Genomic DNA, 23,610 nt, shown 5'->3' with positions numbered 1-23,610 from the left:
CCCTTCTTTTTCGTTTATGTGCCATTTTTGTTCATTTTTATTCAGTGATCTACCACCATAAGCTACGACATGTTCAAGTTTTGTGTTTGGATTTAATTGTCCAAGGACATAGCCAATAGCATAATCAGAAGCATCCACTGACAAAACAAATGGTTTATCAAAGTCTGGAAACACTAAGATTGGAGCTGAGACAAGGCTGTGCTTCAATGTTTCAAAAGCTGCTTGACAATCTTGTGTCCAGATATATTTCTTATTATTCTGAGTTAATTGTGTAAGTGGAGTTACAATTTTTGAGTAATTGTGCACAAATTTCCTGTAATAATTGCATAATCCTAAGAAACTGCGTAGTTGTTTGATATTTTTAGGTATTGGGTATGTTTGCACAGCAGATGTTTTTTCAGGGTTTACTTTAATACCATTTTTGGACAAAATATGACCTAAATAATGAACTTCTTCTTTTGCAAAATGACATTTTGTTGGATTAAGTGTAAGATTTGCTTGTTTTAATTTGTCAAAAACTAATTGTAAATGCTTTAAATGTTCTTCAAAATTTTTACTAAAAATCAAAATGTCGTCTATGTATACTAAAGCAACTTTCCAGTTCAATTCTTTTAAAACTTTTGTCATGAGCATTTGAAAAGCCATTGGTGCATTTGTTAACCCGAAACTCATTCTTTTGAATTGGTAAATACCTTGATGTGTTACAAATGCAGATTTGTGTTTTGTTTCTGGATCTAAGGGTGTCTGAAAAAATCCACTCATGAGATCCAGTACTGAATATATTACAGCTTTTGAATTAGCAACTGTGTCAAAAACATCATCTATCCTAGGAATACTAAATTTTGCCCTTAATGTGCATTTATTGAGCCTACGATAGTCTACCGCGAACCTATACTCTTGCTTTGCATCCATATTACTTTTCTTTTTGCGAACTAATACAATTGGGGATGACCATGGAGAGTTTGATTCTTCTATAATGTCATTTTTTAACATTATATCAATATGTTTTTCTGTTTCTTCCCTCATTTGTGGTGTTTGTCTGTAGGGCATTGATTGAACTGGTGGTGCATCACCTGTATCAATTCTGTGATAGTGGTAACTAGTTTTACCTAACTCTGTAATGTCCTTAGCAAAAACGTTTCTATTCCTTGTTAAGAGTTCAGTTAACTGTTTCCTTTGATTTGCATTTAAGTTTTCATTCATTTTTATTCCCAACTCTTTTTCAACATTCTGATATTTATTAACTTTAATAGATTTATCTATTGAATCATTATCATTTAAGGCAAAAATACCATTTTTGTCTATTTCAAAAGCCTTGGCTATTTTCTTATTCCTATATAATTTTATGCTTAATCCAGTAGGATTTAGAATTCTGTACAAAGCCTTTCCATTTTGTACATTTACTACCACTTTTGAACCAACCAAATTTTTAATATCATTTGAAAAGTTTGGTTCAAGAATTACTGTACTGTTTTTACTATGCCTAACAGAAAGCCTAACAGGTATAATAATTTCACAGTGTGGGGGAATAACCTCTTCTGCTATAGTTTTAACATGTCCATAATGTTCATTTATAGTCTCTATATTATTTAAAGGTACATTCAATAAATTTTCTTGAATTGCTAAGGTATTATTTTCAAAATTTATATGAGCTTTATTAGCTTTAAGAAAGTCTATTCCTAAAATTATATTAAAAGTTAAGTTCTCAAGTACTGTTAATTCTTGATATATAATTAAATCATCTATATTTAATTCAACATCTACTTTTCCTAAAATTGGATAGCTCATACCACAAGCAGTAAAAATTCCAGATTGCGTACTTTTTTGTATTTTGATGTTTTTCAAACATTTTTGTAAACACTTTAATGATATACAAGAAATTGAAGCACCTGTATCAACTAACGAATCAACTGTTTTATTTCCTAATTGCAAATGTATAATATTTTTTGAAAGGGGGGCTATTAGAGCTAAGGAGGGGTCAGGATAAACTGAATTAGACATGTTGAGTCTTTGTAGAGGGAAAATCCTATTAAAAGATCTTGACAACTTTAATTACAAAATAAAGTAAAATTTAAAGATTTGGTGTCATACAAGATCACAAATAAAAGGTTGACTCACCTCTGCATACTCAGGAAAATCCACTGTTTCCTATATGGAGATATGCTGACTCTTGTCTCGGTATTCAGGTTCGCATCCTACATGTATCCCTCCTCAGTACCGGAAAGCCGGGTCACTCCGCCACGTATAACCAAGGCCAGTACTATGCTTGTTCCTGACCTGGTTACTCATCTTGCTAGGTTGGGGGAACTAGCTGGTAGCTTTTATATGAATACATGTTAACGCAACACAGATTCAAAGTTCTATATATAATTGTTTATTAATTCAGCATTCAGTATAATTTATTAATCACAATAATCACATAAGTTCATGAGACATAATAAAACATCATGTCTAATTTCAATCCAATACAACTGTCTAAATTCAAGTCTAAACCACAACTGTAAAACACAACTGTCCCTTACTACATGGTCAACCAATATATCTTGTTTTTCATTATTCAATTTACATAACATTAATACTCAATATATTTACTTTACATTATAATGCTAGTTTATCTATTTTCCCAAATATCAAGTCTTTGTGACATAACCTAAATTATCTTAAAAAGTAAGAAATCCCTTTTGTATATATAACACTTCTCTAATCCTTAATTCTCTATTGTCATTTAACCCTCAGGGGATTACATAATAATTTGCTTTACACTTATTTAAAATTGTGAAGATTTATATTAATTATTTATCAAGTAAATTAATTCTTAAGCTAGTGCTAAATATCTTAACTAATACTGAATTATAACAAATCTTTGAATTCTACATTTTGACATTCTTGCATCTAAAATATACTGGTTATACATCTCGTCAAAACTTTAGGAAAAAGATTGCATGTAATACTGAAAAACTTTGCCTCAAAATAAAATATCTACAAAAAGTAATTTATTTGTGGTTGTTTTCTTCTATCTTAGAAACAGTTAAAACATATCTCTTATGGAGATCAATTTCTTTTGAAAAGCCTATTTTTTCAAACATGAAAGACTGAATATCACCATTACAAGGTTTTTCAAGAAGAGCAATAGGCATTTTACACATACATACCTTGTCATATTTAGCTGTAAAACATATCCAGAATTATCATAAATCCCATGCTTCCCATATATGTTAAAACTCAGGGTGGCTTCTTTGTAATCAGACAATTTATCTCCCTTGGACTTCATCTGCTTAGATGTTTGGTAGTCATGGTAACAACTATCTGGCAAAAATGGCAGGTTATATGGACAATCACAGTTTTCTTTGATGACCTTGAGCTGCCTCAGTTGTACATTTCCTATAATATGACTGTTGTCTAATAGTTGGTAGATCTGTTAAAACATTTTTTACACAAATTTTAAATCACAGTATTAATAAAACATGAGGCTGTCAGAGTGACAGCAAACTGGATTTTCCTGCAGAGGTTGAACCCTGAACAGTTGAGCAAGTATGGACACAACATTTAAGCTTAAAACAGCTTTGAATTTGGATTGTGATTGAATATTTGACACAGTATAGGTTTGTGACAAAAAATGAATGTGGTCAAAGAACTGAAAAATTTGAAATTGGACATTTACCTATTATGGTCCAACATCCAAAATCTAAGTACATTGTTAGAATCAGCATATCAAAGAACCCCTAGAATTCAATTTTTGATGAAATCAAACAAAAGTTTAATTTAGGACCTTTGGACCTCAATGTGGACCAATTTGATAAAGGAGCCCAAAATCCAAAATCTCTAAATACATGGTTAGATTCAGCATTTCAAAGAACCCCATAAATTCAATTTTTGTTGAAATCAAACAAAGTTTAATTTTGGACCCTGATTTGGACCAACTTGAAAACTCGGCCCAATAATCCAAAATCTAAATACAGGTTTAGATTCAGCATTTGAAAGAACCCTATATATATTCAACTTATGTTGAATTCAAACAGTTTAATTTTGGACCCTGATTTGGACCAACTTGAAAACTGGGCCCAAAATCAAAAATAAATCTGTCACTCCAATTATAATTTTGTTAGTTGATAATTACCACATGTTTGTTATCTTGACAAAAGGTAGAAATTATTGCACAAATAAATTAATAGTAAATACATTGTCCTAATCCAAATACATGTACAAATGTGTATATTTAGTTAATTGTAAAAATCTATTATACAAATTGTGTTAGTTTTATAGGAAGAATAAAAATAGATTATCATCTAATGAAAATGATATTTGCAATCTGGACCCCCAAACAGGATCAAGTAAAAATTAAACATTAACACACACAACAAAAAGAAAATACCACATAACAACTGTGACATCTACCTTCAAAAACACTAAAATTTAAAAAAAATAGTTATAAAGAAATTTTTGACAACTCTCTGATTAAAATCAACTGAACAGATACAATCATTGATAGACTTATAATTTACACCATTTCTGTTCAAAGGGAAATAACTCAAAATAAAAACAAGAGACCAAATGACATAGAAATTACTTATTACAGCTCTTTTCATAATGCTAGCAAGACAAAGGTTTGTTTGGCTTGCTTGCTTTGTTTGTATCAATGTTTGCTCAAGCATTGTTATAAAGATTGACATCTGCAAACAATATAAGTAGGCGGAGTTAAATCTGTGTAAAGGTAAATTTGATTATTTGATAATGTCCAATCAAATTTAAATATAATGTATACAAGTTTAAATCCTCCTTTTTATGTTGTTTTCAGATGTCAATCTTAATTACAATGCTTGAGCAAACATTGATACAAACAAAGCAAGCAAGCCAAACAAACCTCAAACTAACTCAAAATAAAAACAAGCGACCAAATGACATAGAAATTACTTATTAATAACACCATTTCTGTTCAAAGGGAAATAACTCAAAATCATATAATAAGAATCACTTTTGCTACTGAAAGGTCTACAACTCAACAACGAGAACAGCTAAAATAGTGAAAATTGAACTTGACTTTCATTTAGTCACAGGAAATGACATATCTAAATTTGAAAAGATTTTGTCAAAGCGTTTTCATGTTAATGAACGGACACTGTTTGGCAGAGGCACGCCCACCAGCCAACCCGCCCGCCAAAATCCAGTTAATTAATATTTATGAATGAACACCCTACCCCCCAAAAAAAGATGTTCCTATAAATGTCATTGAAGAGAAGTTCCCCTTTATAATATTATTTCCAGAATATTATTTCATGGCTATCATAGACTGATTTTTTAAAGAAAACAAATGAAATTTACCCCATATATGTAACTGCAATGCTTGGACTACACATGCTGTAGCACCTGTATTCCCTATTTGTACATGTCAAGGAATGACACAGCAAATATTTCAGAATTAACAGTACCAGTTATAAACATTTCTATGTTAACACTCTATTACAAATTGTTTCTGATTATAATAGTAAATAGAAAGTGTAATATTCTAGGTTAATAAGACCATTGTAGGATATTCATATAATCATACAAATAAACATGAATTACCTCACTGTATTGGTGACTGGTAAGATTTATGGCTGGTGGATACAGTTTATCTAACATGGTTGTCTGACTCCAATTGTACCATTCATTGGAAAACTTTATATTGGTAAATTTTAATGGCCCAGATCTGTAACAAATACATTACATATATTAAAATGGTGCTCTTTGCTTGTAGCATCAATCTTTTAATTTAATTTCCTTAATGTTTATTAATGGAAGTTGAATGTATAATCAAAATTCACAAAGAATCTACAATGGTTAAGTGACAATCTGAGATCCTGACCTAATTGAATTTTTTTTAATTCTTTCAAATAAATAAATTACAAAAGGGGCCATTAGCATTGCAGCAAAATGATAGTTATGTTATATTTGAATTCCCCAAAATGCCAGTAAATTAAATAGAACTGATAACTTTTTATAATTTATTCAACAGAATGGCTAGTTTAATAAAACAGCTTTCCAATGTCTCTTGTTCCAGCATAAATTACACCTGTCCAGTAATTTTCCAATTCATTTAGGTTTCCGAATTTTGGTCATATAACTAAACCTTTGATATAATCACATTCTTTCAATACAAAAAACAGTAAAGAAACATTTTAGTCTTGTGTCAATCTGTAAAAAAAAAAGATTTCATTTCAAGCAAAATATGAGACTACATAATTTAAAAACAGTAAAACTATAAATTGTAAACTGCAAGTAAATCAGCCAAAAAGTAAGATTTGAAGGATGATTCATAAACTACAGTTTATTTAATTAGCTACAGAAGATATAAATTGACTTATTCTATTTACCTGATAAGTGAATTTTTCAGTGCCTGATTGATATAAAATGGTGAACTAGTATCTTTTCCATAAGCCATTACAATGAGCATAATAAACATCAGGAATATTACAGCTGTATCCCTGCAAATGTGCCAATTAAAAAATTTAAATATAGACAACTTTTAGAGATATTTTCAAAAAATAATATTTTGTCTGATGAAAGTAAACATTAAATGTTTATTTCATGTCTATTCAATATATAAAACAAAAAAAAGTTTTTTAATTAAAATCAATAAAGACTGTCAGTGGTTTTGTGATTGCTTGCCTGGCTTAAACATTAGAAGTTGTCGGTTTAATGCCTAGCTGGGTCAAACAAAGACTTTAAAATTGGCATTTTCTACTGCACTGCCAATTGTACAGCATTTATGAGTGAAAGCAAGACTGGTTGGCTAGGAGTCAAAATAATGTACCCAGTAGAGTGATATTTCTTCCTGCAGACTGTTACCTTGTTGGACTCGAGGTTTAAAATTCAACTCAGTGTGTTAGTCTAGAACAAAACATGTGTATTTATATCTCATTAGAGAATTTAATATCTTGATAATGCATGTAAAATGTGCTACTCAATTTTAAACAATCACCAATCAATGTAACAAAGTCATTAAGGTTTATAGCTTTATAGATACCAGTGAAATCTTACAGATGATTGTCTCTAATTATGTATAATAAAGACATTTGAAATATTTAAAAGAAGGAATCCTATAAATCTCATTCCCTGTATACATGTACAGCTATTGGCTATGAACCAACATCATAAATCTTCCCAACCTTAACAGTGACATAGCTTTCTTCTCCTTCATAATTTTCTTTCTGGCTTCTATTAATTGTTTTTCTTGTGGAGGTCTGGCAAATCTGAGGTATCTTGATCTCTGCCTAGCAGCAACTCCCTGTATAATATAGTCAAGATTTTTAAAGCATTTATCAAATAGAAAACAGAAATGTTCCTAATATTTTCCTTTTTTCAGACCAGCAGACATTAATTGAACTATGAACATGAAACATGCAAGTTTATTTAAACTGTTGCTTAATTTCAACTATGAATTGGTTAATCATTACTCCATAATGAATATTATAAAAGCAAGGATAAAACATTAAGGTAATATAAAAAAAAAATTAGGGGCTTAATGACGAGATTCTTCTTCAATTTTTGGTAACGGCGGATTTCCAATTTGCAGGTTTTGATGCATAGCCTGCTAAAAAAAATATCATATTTTTAAACATTTTAAAACACAATTTTATCGTAGAAGTTTATATTTTACAGTACTTATCTTAACATGTTTTTTTTTCTAAGCCACAAACATTAATCTTTGGCAAAAACAACAAAACTATTGTTTATTGTTAACTAAACTCACATATTATTGCCCCCCAAAAACTCCAGTTTTGAAAATATGTTAATAGTTAAAATTGTACAATGAAAATAACACTACAAAATAACAGCAATTAACTTACATAAGACTGACAATAACATCAAGATTCTGCAAAAGTTGCATTGAATTCCAGCCTGAGGTTTACGATGAATAAAAATGCCCACCCCCTTTTGGGACACGAGGAAGTCCTTCTTTTGCTTATAGAAAGCACCAACAAGAATAAGTGTCATGTGTCACCCTGGCCCATTGGAGCTATCAAATTCCAATGTTTAGTGAAGCATGAAATCTGGATAAAAATGCTAATTTGGAATATAAAATAAGAGATATGCAATGCCTTTAAGTACTGACAATTTATGTGTTTATAAAGTGTGCACAGACAAGCAAACAACCAATACACCAGTCACTATACACTGCCATGAAAAAGGTGGGAGAATAATGGAATCATACAAAAAGTCCCCACTCTAAATGATAAACCATGCAAGGGGAAGTAATTTTGAAGACAACGAATATATACCCTTTCTAATTCCTCCTGTTCTGTGTACTGTACTTGTTCTTTCTTTCTCCTCAGTATTTCTAGTTTAGCTTTCTCCCCAAACTCTCCATCTTCATAATGGTCCAAGATGGATGGGTCGTTCTTATATCTAATAGCTGTATAGATCACTGCTATAATTATCTAATTATAAATATATAAAAATTTATTTTTGTTGGAACACTGAAAAGGAAATCTTTTTTTTTTAAATAAGTAAGGTTCAGATAATTAAATGCCTCCTGCAAAACCCCAAAAATGTTGACACACTGATTGGTTTGATAAAGAAACACTCAAATATATTATTTAAATCAACTGGTAAAAGTAAAAAATATTTGCCTATATATGAATACATATATATCTATGTAATATATATGGAAATTTGGACGTACAAATGCTCTTTTAATGACAAGCTTAATAGCTGAAACATTGTATGAGCTTTGAGAGTGATATCCATTTTTCATACTTTGCTTAAATAAAGTTTTATAAATTATATCATAGCATTTCCAAAATCATAATAAAAGTGTAAGTCATGAGAAGCTGGGTATTAAAACTACTAGTTGTGCAAAATTCTTAAATTCTGTTAGGATTATAAAGAGGGAAGAACAACTTGGGACAAATCAATACCAAATGATAGAATGTTGAAATACAATAAGATATGATAGCTTTAATTATTTCTGAAGATATTAGGTCTTCTTAATTAAATTCTTGATTCATAACAAAAACAGATAAGCTTTCAGTACAATCTATTATAAAATTAAATTATCCAATTTTCCTCCTTTTATAAATCTTTTGTCTAAAATCTATAAAAAAAACAAAAAGATATTTCCATCATTAAAAAAGCTATTAATGAAAGATAAGATAATATAAATGGCTTCATTTCATGTAAAATTCATTCAAATAAATTGCTTTTCTTTTTAAAATTTTTTAATTCCACACAAAAATCTATCCTAATCATTTGCAATGCATGCTAGCAACAACAATTTTGAAACATTAACCTCAACATATAAAATGATAAATACCATGAATGGCTGAGCTATAAATACACAGACCATGAAACTAAAATACAGTGACTGTAACCACATCATACTCTTAGATATTCCAAATCTACAATATAAGTAATATAAAGTTTAAATTGGCTCACATATAAAAGTCTTTCTACCTGTGAAAACTCATAAAAGTCCTGTTTACATTCTGAAAACTGAACAGAATTTATAACATGATTATTTCTCAGATTTAGACAATCAAATTCAAATGATTACAGCAAGAGAACATATATACCGGTAGTCCTCTTTGAAGTTTTAGGTAAGTATCTGGGCAAAGTATGTTTTCTTTTCTCTATTTATAACTTGGATATCATAAAAGGTAAAATACATCTGATAAAAACAAAGAATGAATTTCTTACATTATTGAAAGAAAAAAATAATTCATGAAAACTTTAGAGCTCGCCCTCTGAAACAAGGTAAATCTTACCTGAATCCATACATAACTGTGATCACAGCACAGGTACCAGTTATTACAACACATAGAAACCAGGCTATAAACTGGCACCAGTAAGGTAAGAATAAACGGCTACTGCTAACTTTTCTGGAACTGCAACCTGTACAAATAATTTCATTCACTATCGGATTAACTATGACTTTGTTAGAATTATAAATGTTTTTTCTCCAATTTTTTCACTATTTTCACATTTCCCAACCGATTGTGAAAAAATTGTTCAATTCACAAGTGAAATAACAGTTCCTCTGCAAATGATTGGTCAAAATTTAATTATGACATCAAATTTTCTTAGTTTCTTCTGAATTTCCTATTGTGACGACATGAAAAAAGACTACCATAATGACGTCACATATAAGGAACACAACTTTCTACAAATCTTTGAAAAGGAAGGATAAGAAACATTAGAGAAGCAAATTCCACCACTATAGGTTACAAGAGAGTAATTATTCGTAATGCATTTTCCATAGGGTACCAGTGGTGTTCCATATTTTATTTTTCGAAGACTACACAAACTAGGAAAAAATGGGTATCAGTTCCTGTTACTAAAAATGTCAGTGTTGCATAACAACCAAAAAAATATACATGGTCATGCGGCAAAAATTGACTTAAAATCAGGCATGGGGCGAATTACATTGCAATGTAATGCATTATATTACAATTACTTTGACCAAACCATGCATTATATTACAATTACATGCATTTATCAAAGTAATGCATTATATTACAATTACTTTTGCAAAGTAATGCCTTGAATTACATATTACATTTGAAAATTTTATTAGTGAATAGAAAAATTAAACATTTTGAAAAACAACTACAAGTCACAAAAGATTCTAGCATATGCAGTAACTGTTCCATGAATTGAATATAAGTATACATGTAAAAAGTCTATTTAATTCGACTTTTACAATTTTTAATTATTTTAACTTAATGTTGACTTTACTTTTATAAATATATTTTTTGTTGTTTTTCTTTAAATTTTAAACGAAATATTTAATTACTGTGAATTACTTCCCTAATTATAAAATAAACATAGACCTTAATTAAAATTAACATATTCTTAATTAATCAAGAAATCTTAAATTTGGTTTAGTTAAAACTCCAACAATATGTTAAAGATGTAGTATGTGAAAAAAGTAATGACATGTAATGCCATGTAATGCATGAAATTACACAACTTTTTGCTAAAGTAATGCATTATATTACAATTACATGTAATGCACAAATTGCTGCATTACACATTACATGCAATTACTTGGAAAAATGTAATGCATTACCATGCATTACAATTACAAATTTGCATTACCCCATGCCTGCTTAAAATGCAGTTGAAAAACATTGTCTATCTTTTTCGCCAAATGAACAAGAGGCTCTCAAGAGCCTGAATCGCTCACCTGTATTTCAGAGAAGATTTTTAAATGTTAGCAAACTTGATGAACAAATTGTGTAAAATTGTCTTTGAAGGGCAATAACTCCTTAAGGGGTCAATTGACAATTTTGGTCATATTAACTTTTTTGTAGATCTTACTTTACTGAACATTATTGCTGCTTACAGTTTATGTATATCTATAATAATATTCAAAATAATAACAAAAAACTGCAAAATTTTGTTAAAACTACCAATTCGGTGGCAGCAACCCAACAATGGGTTGTTCGATTCGTCTGATCATTTCAGGGCCAATAGATCTTGGCCAATTAAACAATTTTACCCCATGTCACATTTGCTCTAAAAGATTTAGTTTTTGAGATATAAGCCAAAAACTGCATTTGACCCTTATGTTCTATTTTTAGCCATGGCGGCCATGTTTGTCGATGGAAACAAACTTCGGATACAATTTACAAACAAGATACCCTAAGGAACATTTAGTTAAAGTTTGAAGGTAATTGGCCCAGTAGTTTCAGAGGAGAAGATTTTTAAATGTTAGCAAATTTGATGAACAAATTGTGTAAAATTGTCTTTAAAGGGCATTAACTCCTTAAGGGGTCAATTGACAATTATGGTCATATTAACTTTTTTGTAGATCTTACTTTGCTGAACATTGTTGCTGCTTACAGTTTATATATATATCTATTATAATATTCAAAATAATAACAAATAAAATGCTCCGCAGGGCGCAGCTTGATACGACCGCAGAGGTCGAACCCTGAACAGTTGGGGCAAGTATGGACACAACATTCAAGCTTGATACAGCTTTGCATTTGGATTGTGATTAAATATTTGACACAGCATAGGTTTCTGACACAGAATGAATGTGGTCTAAGAACTTAAAAATTTTAAATTGGACATTCACCTATTATGGTCCAATATCCAAAATCTAAATACATGGTTAGATTCAGCATATCAAAGAACCCCAAGAATTCAATTTTTGATGAAATCAAACAAAGTTTAATTTTGGACTCTTTTTACCTCAATGTGGACAAAGTTGATAACGGGGCTCAAAAAATCAAAAATCTAAGTACATGGTTAGATTCAGCATATCAAAGAACCCCATATATTCAATTTTTGTTGAAATCAAACAAAGTTTAATTTTGGACCCCGATTTGGACCAACTTAAAAACTGGGCCCATAATCAAAAATCTAAATACATGTTTAGATTCAGCATATCAAAGAACCCTAAGAATTCAATTTTTGTTAAAATCAAACTAAGTCTAATTTTGGACCCTTTGGACCTTAATGTAGACCAATTTGAAAACGGAACCAAAAATTAAGAATCTAAATTCACGGTTAGATTCGACATATCAAAGAACCCCAATAATTCAATTTTTGATGAAATCAAACAAAGTTTAATTTTGGACCCTTTTGACCTCAATGTGGACCAATTTAAAAACGGGCCCAAAATCCAAAAACTAAATACACGGTTAGATTCAGCATATTAAAGAACCCCAAGAATTCAAGAATAAAACCCCATTGAAATTGGTCAAGAAATAAGCAATTTATACGAAGTATCTTCTTTTGCACAATACTGTGCAATTAAATATTTCTTGCTATTGCACAATACTGTACAATTGACAATTTCTTGCTATTGCGCAATATTGTGCTATTGGATATTTCTTGCTATTGCGCAATACTGTGTAATTGAAGATTTCTTGCTATTGCACAATACTGTGCAATTGAAGATTTCTTGCTATTGTGCAATACTGTGCAATTGAAAATTTCTTGCTATTGCACAATACTTATTATATAATAATTTACACATCCTGTTTGGTGTGTATCTCCTACCATATCATTATTATTTGCTTTTAAATATAAATCAGAAATAACCAACTTAAAATGGAAAATTTTAAAAGAAAAAAAAAGGAAAAAAAAAAAAAAATCCCCCCCCCCCAAATTTTTTGAACCCCCTTATGATTCATCACCCCAAAACTCAATCCCAGCCTTCCCTTTGTGGAATGGTACCTTGCAGTACAATTTCAGAGAGATCCATAAACTTGAACACAAGTTATTGTCTGGAAACTAGAAAAATGTGTTTTTTGGCCCCTTTTTGGCCCCAAATTCCTAAACCTTTAGGGCAATTACCCCCAAACTCAAACCCAGCTTTCCCTTTGTGATATGGAACCTTGTAGTACAATTTCAGAAAGATCCATACACTTACACACAAGTTATTGTCCTGAAACTAGAAAAATGCTTGTTTTTTGCCCCTTTCTGGCCCCTAATTCCTAAAATATTGAGGCAATTACCCCCATCATCATTCCCAGCCTTACCTTTGTGGTATGGTACCTTGTATTACAATTTCAGAGAGATCCATACACTTGAACACAAGTTATTGTCTGGAAACTAGAAAAATGCTTATTTTTGGCCCCTTTTTGGCCCCCAATTCCTAAACGTTTCGGCAATTACCCCCAAACTCAATTCCAGCTTTCACTTTGTGATATGGAACCTTGTAGTACAATTTCAGAAAGATCCATACACTTACACACAAGTTATTGTCATGAAACTAGAAAAATGCTTGTTTTTTTGCCCCTTTTTTGGCCCCTAATTCCTAAAATTTTGAGGCAATTACCCCCAAAATCAATCCCAGCATTCCTTTTGTGATATGGAACCTTGTGGTACAATGTCACAGAGATCCATACACTAACACACAAGTTATGTCTGGAAGTTACAAAAATGCTTATTTTTGGCCCCTTTTTGGCCCCTAATTCCTTTACTGTTGGTACCATAACCCCCAAAATCAATCCCTATCTTTCTTTTGTGGTATTGAACCTTGTGGTAAAATTTCATAGTGATCCATTCACTTAAACTAAAGTTAGAGTGCGAAAACCAATGTGTCTTCGGACGACGCCAGACGACGACGACGACGACGACAACGCCAACGTCATACCAATATACAACCACAAATTTTTTTTTGCGGTCGTATAAAAACTGCAAAATTTTGTCAAAACTACCAATTCGGTGGCAGCAACTCAACAATGGGTTGTTCGATTCATCTGAAAATTTCAGAGCTGATAGATCTTGACCAATTGAACAATTTTACCCCATGTCAGATTTGCTCTAAAAGCTTTAGTTTTTGAGATATAAGCCAAAAACTGCATTTGACCCCTATGTTCTATTTTTAGCCATGGCGGCCATGTTTGTCGATGGATCAAAACTTCGGATACAATTTATAAACTAGATACCCTAAGGAACATTTAGTTAAAGTTTGAAGGTAATTGGCCCAGTAGTTTCAGAGGAGAAGATTTTTAAATGTGAGCTAAAAAGGCAGATTTTTAATGGCTCCGACGTGCAGATATTGAATATATTTTCTATATTTTGTAAAATGTGAATTTGATTTTCTGGATTTTTTAAACCTGATTGGATAAGCTTTCAATTAAAAGTAATTCCAATCCTGTATCATCCAATCAGAAGCCGTACAAGATTCTATTCTGAGTACCATCTTGGGGTAAAAACTTGCTGGTAAAATGTAAGGGCTATTCCATTAAAATGTATGTGGGAGGGTAGGAAGGGAAGTTTAATTATTGAATGTGGGTCATGGGTCTTTTTTCAGTATGTGTCTATTACCATAATGCAAAATTATCTAAAATATGGTTCTTGGTTGTAGGGATATTTTGAAAGTCCCTTCCTACCCTCCCACATACATTTTAATGGAATAGCCCTAAACAATAATTGCGCTCTTGTAACCTATAACTTGTGTATTACGATATTTCTCCACTCTCAACAGTTAAATTTTAATTATTTAAAAAGCTTGGCAAGCCTTGCGCTTTAAATATTAAAATCTAACTGTCTCGAGTGGAGAAATATTGTAACACATTTGTTGCAGTGGTGGAATCTACATGTTTCACTTTCTGAGTAAAGCATGGAGGACTTAGCAGGTTTATTTATCCATTGGCTAACACAGAATTGCTCCAAATTCTTACAAAAATTCCTTATAAAAGAATAAACCAAATATAGTAAATAAATGAAAGAACCTTAGTGAGCGCGCTCACATACCCCACGTCCCCACATTGTCATTGGAGAAATAAAATAAGTGTAAGAAAAAAAAATTGTATCAGAAAAAAAAATTGAATCATAATTTCCAGTCAATATGCACATCTACATAGTATGTCCTTATTATCTACACAGTTTCATGAAATTCTGTTGTGTGGTTTGAGAGGAGTTGCGATGACAAAAGGTTGCAGTAGTATATTGGGCAAATAAGTTCAAAGGGGCGTAACTCCTGGAAAAAAATTGAATCGTAATTTCCTGTCGATATGCACATCTACGTAGTATGGCCTTATTATCTGAAAAGGTTTCATGAAATTCTGTTGTGTGGTTTGAGAGGAGTTGCAATGACAAAAGGTTGCAGTAGTATATATATATTGGGCAAATAAGTTCAAAGGGGCGTAACTCCTGGAAAAAAAATTGAATCGTAATTTCCTGTCGATATGCACATCTATGTAGTATGTCCTTATTATCTGAAAAGGTTTCATGCAATTCTGTTGTGTGGTTTGAGAGGAGTTGTGATGGTTGCAGTAGTATATTGGGCAAATAAGTTCAAAGGGGCGTAACTCCTGGAAAAAAAATTAAATCGTAATTTCCTGTCGATATGCACATCTACGTAGTATGTCCTTATTATCTGAAAAGGTTTCATGAAATTCTGTTGTGTGGTTTGAGAGGAGTTGCGATGACAAACTGTCGCAGAAGTACATTAAAGTAAATAAGTTCAAAGGGGCGTAACTCCTAGAAAAAGAATTGAATCGTAATTTCCTGTCGATATGCACAACTACATAGTATGTCCTTATTATCTCAAAAAGGTTTCATGAAATTCTGTTGTGTGGTTTGAGAGGAATTGCGATGACAAAAGGTTGCAGAAGTATATTGGGCAAACAAGTTCAAAGGGGCGTAACTCCTTGAAAAAAAATTGAATCGTAATTTCCTGTCGATATGCACATCTACGTAGTATGTCCTTATTATCTGAAAAGGTTTCATGAAATTCTGTTGTGTGGTTTGAGAGGAGTTGCGATGACAAACTGTTGCAGTAGTACATTAAAGTAAATAAGTTCAAAGGGGCGTAACTCCTAGAAAAAGAATTGAATCGTAATTTCCTGTCGATATGCACAACTACATACATGTAGCATGTCCTTATGATCTAAAAAGGTTTCGTGAAATTCTGTTGTGTGGTTTGAGAGAAGTTGCGATGACAAGAATCAGGACTGAAGGACTGACGGACTGACGGACGGACAGACTGGTCAAAAACATTATACCCTTCGCAACTCTTTGTGTGGGGTATAATTAAATAAGACTACAGTCATTTTGATTTTTGAACTTAATCAACTGCTTCAAAACTGATATTTATATACTTAAAAGACACAACAAAGAACATTTTGACAGAAATTATGTAAACTTAAATAATGCATAAAATAGTTTTGGTTTCAGATATCGTTCTATTTTGTTTTCTTATCTAATGGTGCTGTTTTGATTGTTCTTGATTTTTGTAACTGTCATTTTCATCAAGTTTTTCTATCATTTGTCAATGAATTATTGTTCTTTGTTTACACAAATAAGAGCATGAATATGGTTTATATGAATGCAATGATTTGTTATAAGTCACTTCATATTTGTATTAATTGTTTTATAATAATATGATATGTAATGAATTTAAAGTGTGTTGTCTGTCATCTCACAATAATATAAACAGAAAAGGTGAAAACATCTCTCAGATCAAAGATTAAAATAGCAGATGCACAACTTCTTGTCTTAAAAGAATCTCCCCACTTTGGTTTAACTGCTGTTTTCAAATGATCATAGATTAATATATACTGTGGATGGTGTGGAATAGTAATTCTCGTGGATTTTGTAGGTATAGATGAACCACAATTTCAATGTTTGACGAAGTACAAATTTTCTATACGCTATTATGCAGACTTTGGCAAAACCACAAAATCTTATATCCATGAAAAAACAATTTTTCCTCAATACATGAAAATCAATATCCACAAAATAAATGAATCCACAGTAGTGTGATACAAACAACTAAGACAACACAAAATGACAGAAGAATTCATGATTAGCTGCCTTAGCTTTGTTATCACACCACATAATAAATGATATTTTGTATTGCTCTTTTGACCCAGGTTAATAAGAGTCTTTTATAAGTTGCATATGGACTGTGTTTGTACTAAACACTTACTTGAACCTTTTTGACTAGATCCACTGGAGACGGATGGAGCTTTCATCTTCTGACTACTGTTTTGAGAACTAATGGTCACTTGTCTACGAGGATCTGTACTATTAGAATCTTCAAAGCCACTGGAGGCTTGGTCTATTTCTGATCCTAAAACTAAGAAAACGTGTAAAAAAAAAAATGAGCACCACTTACAATTGATGTATTTTGATAATTACAAATTTTCCGATTAGATCAAAAACATTCAACAAATTTATCTATAATTAAATTTTACACCTTATAACTAAACCTAATATTATCTTTATAATACAATTTATTTCTATTTATCCACCATTAAAATAAATCATAGCATTTCTGTAAAATTATAAGGTGCATAATAAAAATGTGTAACAGTAAGTAACATATGATTTCAATAACATGAATAAGGTCATGTGTGAATTTGTATTTAACAATAAGCAAAATATTGGGTGAAGTATTGGGAGTATTATTAATGGGGACACAGTCTATACCCTCTTCATTCAGTCATCTTTATACAGCAATAAACTTTCTTTTGAAACTGGTATATTGTTTTAATATTTTGTTGGTTCAATGATGGAAGTGGCAGTAACAAACACTTGATAACTAAAATGTTAAAAGCTGAACCTACCGGGTAATCGTTGTTTGGTCTCTGGTGGATAGTTGTGTCATTGGCATTCATACCACTTCTTCTTATTTTTATACTGTTAAAAATGTAAATAAAAGTAAATTATACAAAATTTCCATTTTAACATACTTCTTCTCTGAACAATCTGATTAGGTATTTGTGATATTTCTGGACTGTTTGATGTCTCTTGATACCCCTGGTGTCTTTTAACCCACTGTTTTTGTGCCCAGTCTTGTATACTAGGCCAATTAAGGATGGACTGATCCAAAATGGAGTATGTCATAATTGGCTGGACAGATTCCACTTCCTCTTCTTCTTGCACATGCTCATTAGGCTTTCCACTTGCAAACTGTTCATCCTCTTTTTCCTCGTCAGGAATTGGTTCATTGTGGTAACCAGACTGTTCTTTCTAAAAATATCAAACAAAACATAAACTGATCCTTTGGGTAAATTGTGACAATGTTTTTGACAGAATAAATTAACTTTATTAATTATACAGTGAGATTTTTATGACCCACCTACGATAGTAGAGGGGCATTATGTTTTCCGGTCTGTGCGTCCGTTCGTCCGTCCATTCGTCCGTCTGTCCGGCTTCAGGTTAAAGTTTTTGGTCAAGGTAGTTTTTGATGAAGTTGAAGTCCAATCAACTTGAAACTTAATACACATGTTCCCTATGATATGATCTTTCTAATTTTAATGCCAAATTAAGAGTTTTGACCCCAATTTCACGGTCCATTGAACATAGAAAATGATAAGGTAGTGGGGCATCCGTGTACTATGGACTACGTTCTATTATTCTTCAAATTGCATAATTTTTACAGACAAGCATTGTGATCTTGTATCGCATGATATATTACCAATGAAGCTTTTATATTGTGACATTAATTTTCAATATCATGTACAAAAAAATCCTCACAATTCATTTATAAAGAAACCACATTTTTTTAATCTTTGTCAACAATGATCAAGAAATAAATACTTCTAAAAATGGCAAAATGTAAACAGCAATCTGCAAAGGCATAATTCTTTATAATGTAAGTGATCATTAAATGGTGAGAAATTACAACTAAAATCCCGATACAAAAGTTTTTGGGAAAAATAGAACCTCTGATAACAAAAACATCTGAACTTCATTCACATTAGTAATCAAAATCACCATCGGATCAATTTCAGGTTATAAAGGTACTATAGAAAGTCAATGTACCGGTAGTTTGATTCCCAGCTTATACCTCTAGTTTCTAAATTTTTATATAATTTTATTGAGAGGTCTATGACAGTTTCCCTAAAACACCTCAAATGAGTCACACTATAATAACCCTACACGGTATAATGTTTTATTACAGTATAGACCAATCTCGCATTGATTTTTATGAACGTTGACCTGAGGTCAAAATGACTTCATTGAACAAACGGTTCATACAGTGACATAATAACATAAGCATTGTGACATATTGCGGAAACATGCACAAACTCAAAAATTGTCTATACATCATACCTTACTTCTCCTGAATAGCAATAGTATGAGTAGATTGACTGGAATAACTACACCACAACAGATGGCTCTATATCATACCTTACTTCTCCTGAATAGCAATAGTATGAGTAGATTGACTGGAATAACTACACCACAACAGATGGCTCTATATCATACCTTACTTCTCCTGAATAGCAATAGTATGAGTAGATTGACTGGAATAACTACACCACAACAGATGGCTCTATATCATACCTTACTTCTCCTGAATAGCAATAGTATGAGTAGATTGACTGGAATAACTACACCACAACAGATGGCTCTATATCATACCTTACTTCTCCTGAATAGCAATAGTATGAGTAGATTGACTGGAATAACTACACCGCAACAGATGGCTCTATATCATACCTTACTTCTCCTGAATAGCAATAGTATGAGTAGATTGACTGGAATAACTACACCACAACAGATGGCTCCAACAGTTATGTTCCTTAGTGATACATCTAACAGTCCAAACTCACCACGATACTAAAATAATAAACATTTAACATATAGTTCAAATACCAGGTCATACTGCAACAAAATGCAGTCCAAGTTTACTAATAGTTAAGGCTGTATGTTACCTATAGTTGCTTATAACATTTATTAATTTAATGAAGTAAGGAATGAGGGTCAATTGATTTGGCATTGCACAAAGTCATGTTTTTCTCTAACTGTTAATGACATCTTTACACTAAATCCATTGGATGTTGGATGTGTACTGATTGATATCTTAGTCTTAAATATATGATTTTTTTTTATTATTTTTTATTGGCTTCCAACTAGCTTTTAATAACTGTAAGTACTCTCAGATCTGTACTTAGTGTCTTATGTGTTTTTGTTAGTTTTTTGTTGTTGCTTTGTATAGATCTATTAAGTTACGCCCCTTTCAACTGATTTTTATAGTTTATTCTTATATTGTACTGTCAAACCACTGTCCAGGGTTAGGAGGAGGATTTGGCGCCAGCAAACATGTTGAACCCAGCAACATTCTGTATGGGCCTGTCCCAAGTCAGGAGCCAGTAATTCAGTGGTTGTGGTTTGTAGCAGTGTATCGTGTTTGTTTTTTGTATTTTTTTTGTACATAAATTAGACTGTTAGTTTTCTTGTTTGAACTGTTTTGCATTTGTTATTTCAGGGCCTTTTATAGCTAACTATGCTGTATTTGTTTGGCTCATTGTTGAAGGTCATACTGTGACCTATAGTAATTAACTTCAACATCTTTTGGTCTCTGATGGAGAGTTGTCTCATTGGCAGACATACCATAGCTTCTTATTTTTTAAAGAAAATATTGCTGGGTAATATGAAATATCTAAAATTCATAAACTATTATTAAAAAGATCAGAAAGAAAGTTTGGATCTTCTTTGTAAAACATATAGCCACTTGTTATCTATAGGAACATATTCCCAATAATAAGAAAAGACCCCCCTGAAAGAGTGTATTACTAGTAACATCCTTGTTTCAAATAATTCATAAATGCACCTAAAAAAAGGCAAAAATAATGTTAGAAAAATTGCTGAGGAAATACGAACTTATGCATTTGTTTTTGCTTACATAAATGCCCATCAAAATTGAATGCTTAAGACGTCTAACAAATTACAACTAATGAGAGAGCTATATATAAAGTGACCAGTATGACTAAGTCTTCACTTTTATATACATGTACTGTCTATTAAATCAGAATATTGTCAAATGTAAATGTTATTAGAGATACAATTACGAAATATACCTCAGGTTTAATTTCTTTGTACCACATGGCATTTAAACACATGTACATCATCAGGAGAGTCAGACCACAGGTTAGTCTCTGTTTTCTGTTAAACTGGCTGTAGGATGGACAGGTGACCAGTGACATCCATAAGTGGTAATCAGAGAAATACTGTGTTCCTTTAGTCCAGAACGCCTAATAAGATATAATTACAGAAGTTTATCACATGTTATTTTCTTAACACAAAATACATATAATCTAATTCAAAGCTACATGTATGACAGAAATTAGAAAATTTTACAACAACAATATGCTACCACAGCCTATATGGGGAGATTTTTCTATTGCGATGAAAAGTGATAGTCTCATTTCAAAACAGCTTAGAGATATTTGAAAATTTTAACTCCTTTAAAGTATTTAACAGTGGGTTATGGGTCTTTGTTTGACACAATTGTGAGGGTTTTTCAAGTTCAAGGTTAAAAGTCAATTTGTCAATGCTAAAGCAATCAAACACAAATAAAACAAAATTAAGTCAAATCTTGGACACATTTTGTCCTACAGTCTTAATTACATTTTAATTTTTGGAGATAGTCTTAATGTAGCATTAAATATTAATAAACAGCTGCGCCATGAGCACATGATAGGCCCATCACTTTTTAAAAGAATAAAGTTCAATAACTTCTCAATGTCATATCAGAAATTTATGAAAAACTAAAGGGAGGTTATCTTTATAGATATAAACCAGTCACCAAAGTTTCATGAAAACTCCTCAAAGCACTTTAAAGATATTGTCTGAAAACTGGAAAATCACCTTTTTTTTTTTTTATAAATAAAACCCCATAACTCGGAAATGTAAAATCTAAAATTTGTAAAAAACGAAAGGGAGCTCACGCCAATAGATATAAACAATTCAACTAAGTATCATGCAAATTGGTTTAAGCATTTTTGAGTTATTATCCGACATTTTGACGACAGACGGACGGACGGACAACGGTATACCATAAACGGGCGTATAAAAACACCTACTTTTCTAAAGCCAAGATTTCCTTCTAAAGCCATGAACTCTCTCTCAACCTTCCCATCGTCCTCTTCCACAGCCAACCATTTCTCTGATATAAAGTAGTAGGTACTTCCTAAAAATAATCATATGCAAACCTCTTCATAAAAGAACAACATAAAACATGAAAGTAATATTCTGTCAAAAGGGAAAATATCATTTATATCAAGAAAATTAAAAATATAAATTTAGCTATACTGAAATGTATCTTGTATCTCAACTGAAGTTAAGACATAACAGTACTAAAAGTCAAATACAATTTTCTAATAACAAAATTTGTTCAACTGTGTTTTTAATGTTTAAAATATACTCAAATTTTATCTTAAGTCTGTAAGACATGGAGTTCCTGCTTTACAAGGACTATGTGAAAAAGCTACCAATTGTGCACATCAATGTAAAATCATAGATGTCAACACCTTTTTGGTACAATCAGTAAACAAAATTTTGTTAAAACTACCAATTCGGTGGCAGCAACCCAACAATGGGTTGTTCGATTCATCTGAAAATTTCAGAGCTGATAGATCTTGACCAATGGAACAATTTTACCCCATGTCAGATTTGCTCTAAAAGCTTTAGTTTTTGAGATATAAGCCAAAAACTGCATTTGCCCCCTATGTTCTATTTTTAGCCATGGCCGCCATGTTTGTCGATGGATCAAAACTTCGGATACAATTTATAAACTAGATACCCTAAGGAACATTTAGTTAAAGTTTGAAGGTATTTGGCCAAGTAGTTTCAGAGGAGAAGATTTTTTAAATAGTTTACGACGACAGACGACGACGACGACAGACGACGGACGCCAAGTGATGGCATAAGCTCACATGGGGCCCTTCAGGCCCCGGTGAGCTAAAAATAAATGGAGAATGTGTCCACTTGCATAAAACTTTATAAAGGGACATAACTACAGAACTGTAAAAGTGACGCCACCTAAATTCGAACCTGATCTGTGTTTATAGTAATAAGCATTGTGTGCAAGTTTCATAGCATTTGGTTGAGGCAAACTAAAGTTAGAGAACAGAAACGAAAAATTCAGCAATTTTTCCATTTGTAAAGGGGCACAACTCAGGAACGGTAAAAGTGCTGCCACCCAAATTCGATCTTGATCTGTGTTTTGTGGTAATAAGCTTTGTGTATAAGATTCATAACATTTGGTCAAGGGAAACTAAAGTTAGAGAATGGAAACCAATTTCGGGACATACGGATGGAAGGACGTACAGACTGACAAGGGTAAACCTTAATGCCCCCTCCGCTACAGGGGGCATAAAAAGAGTTGGCGCTTTCAATAACTATTTGGAATTGACCAATAATTGGATAGAT

General features: G+C 31.8%; 1 protein-coding gene and 1 long non-coding RNA gene across 4 annotated transcripts in view; one reads left to right on the top strand and one right to left on the bottom strand.

The window, feature by feature from the left end:
- LOC127730170 (polycystic kidney disease protein 1-like 1) overlaps window positions 1-23,610 on the bottom strand; it is a 278,069-nt gene that overhangs the window by 16,399 nt on the left and 238,060 nt on the right. For all 3 annotated transcript variants that reach the window (XM_052238430.1, XM_052238431.1, XM_052238432.1), the window contains 12 exons: window positions 22,263-22,369; window positions 21,258-21,431; window positions 19,897-20,016; window positions 18,141-18,420; window positions 17,375-17,524; window positions 9,744-9,870; window positions 9,293-9,377; window positions 8,259-8,417; window positions 7,146-7,264; window positions 6,351-6,461; window positions 5,563-5,686; window positions 3,153-3,415 (listed from right to left, as the gene is read on the bottom strand). In XM_052238430.1, coding sequence (XP_052094390.1) covers window positions 3,153-3,415; window positions 5,563-5,686; window positions 6,351-6,461; window positions 7,146-7,264; window positions 8,259-8,417; window positions 9,293-9,377; window positions 9,744-9,870; window positions 17,375-17,524; window positions 18,141-18,420; window positions 19,897-20,016; window positions 21,258-21,431; window positions 22,263-22,369 — 1,819 coding nt within the window. The remainder of the gene's footprint in view (window positions 1-3,152; window positions 3,416-5,562; window positions 5,687-6,350; window positions 6,462-7,145; window positions 7,265-8,258; window positions 8,418-9,292; window positions 9,378-9,743; window positions 9,871-17,374; window positions 17,525-18,140; window positions 18,421-19,896; window positions 20,017-21,257; window positions 21,432-22,262; window positions 22,370-23,610) is intronic.
- Window positions 14,146-23,055, top strand: LOC127730173 (uncharacterized). The gene is made up of 2 exons (XR_007994987.1): window positions 14,146-14,413; window positions 23,011-23,055. It is a non-coding gene; the product is annotated as an uncharacterized LOC127730173 (long non-coding RNA).

The sequence above is a fragment of the Mytilus californianus genome, unplaced genomic scaffold (genome assembly GCF_021869535.1).
Source record: "Mytilus californianus isolate M0D057914Y unplaced genomic scaffold, xbMytCali1.0.p SCAF_2, whole genome shotgun sequence".
NCBI classification, from domain to species: Eukaryota; Metazoa; Mollusca; class Bivalvia; order Mytilida; family Mytilidae; genus Mytilus; species Mytilus californianus.
This window is presented reverse-complemented; position numbering and strand designations above follow the sequence as displayed.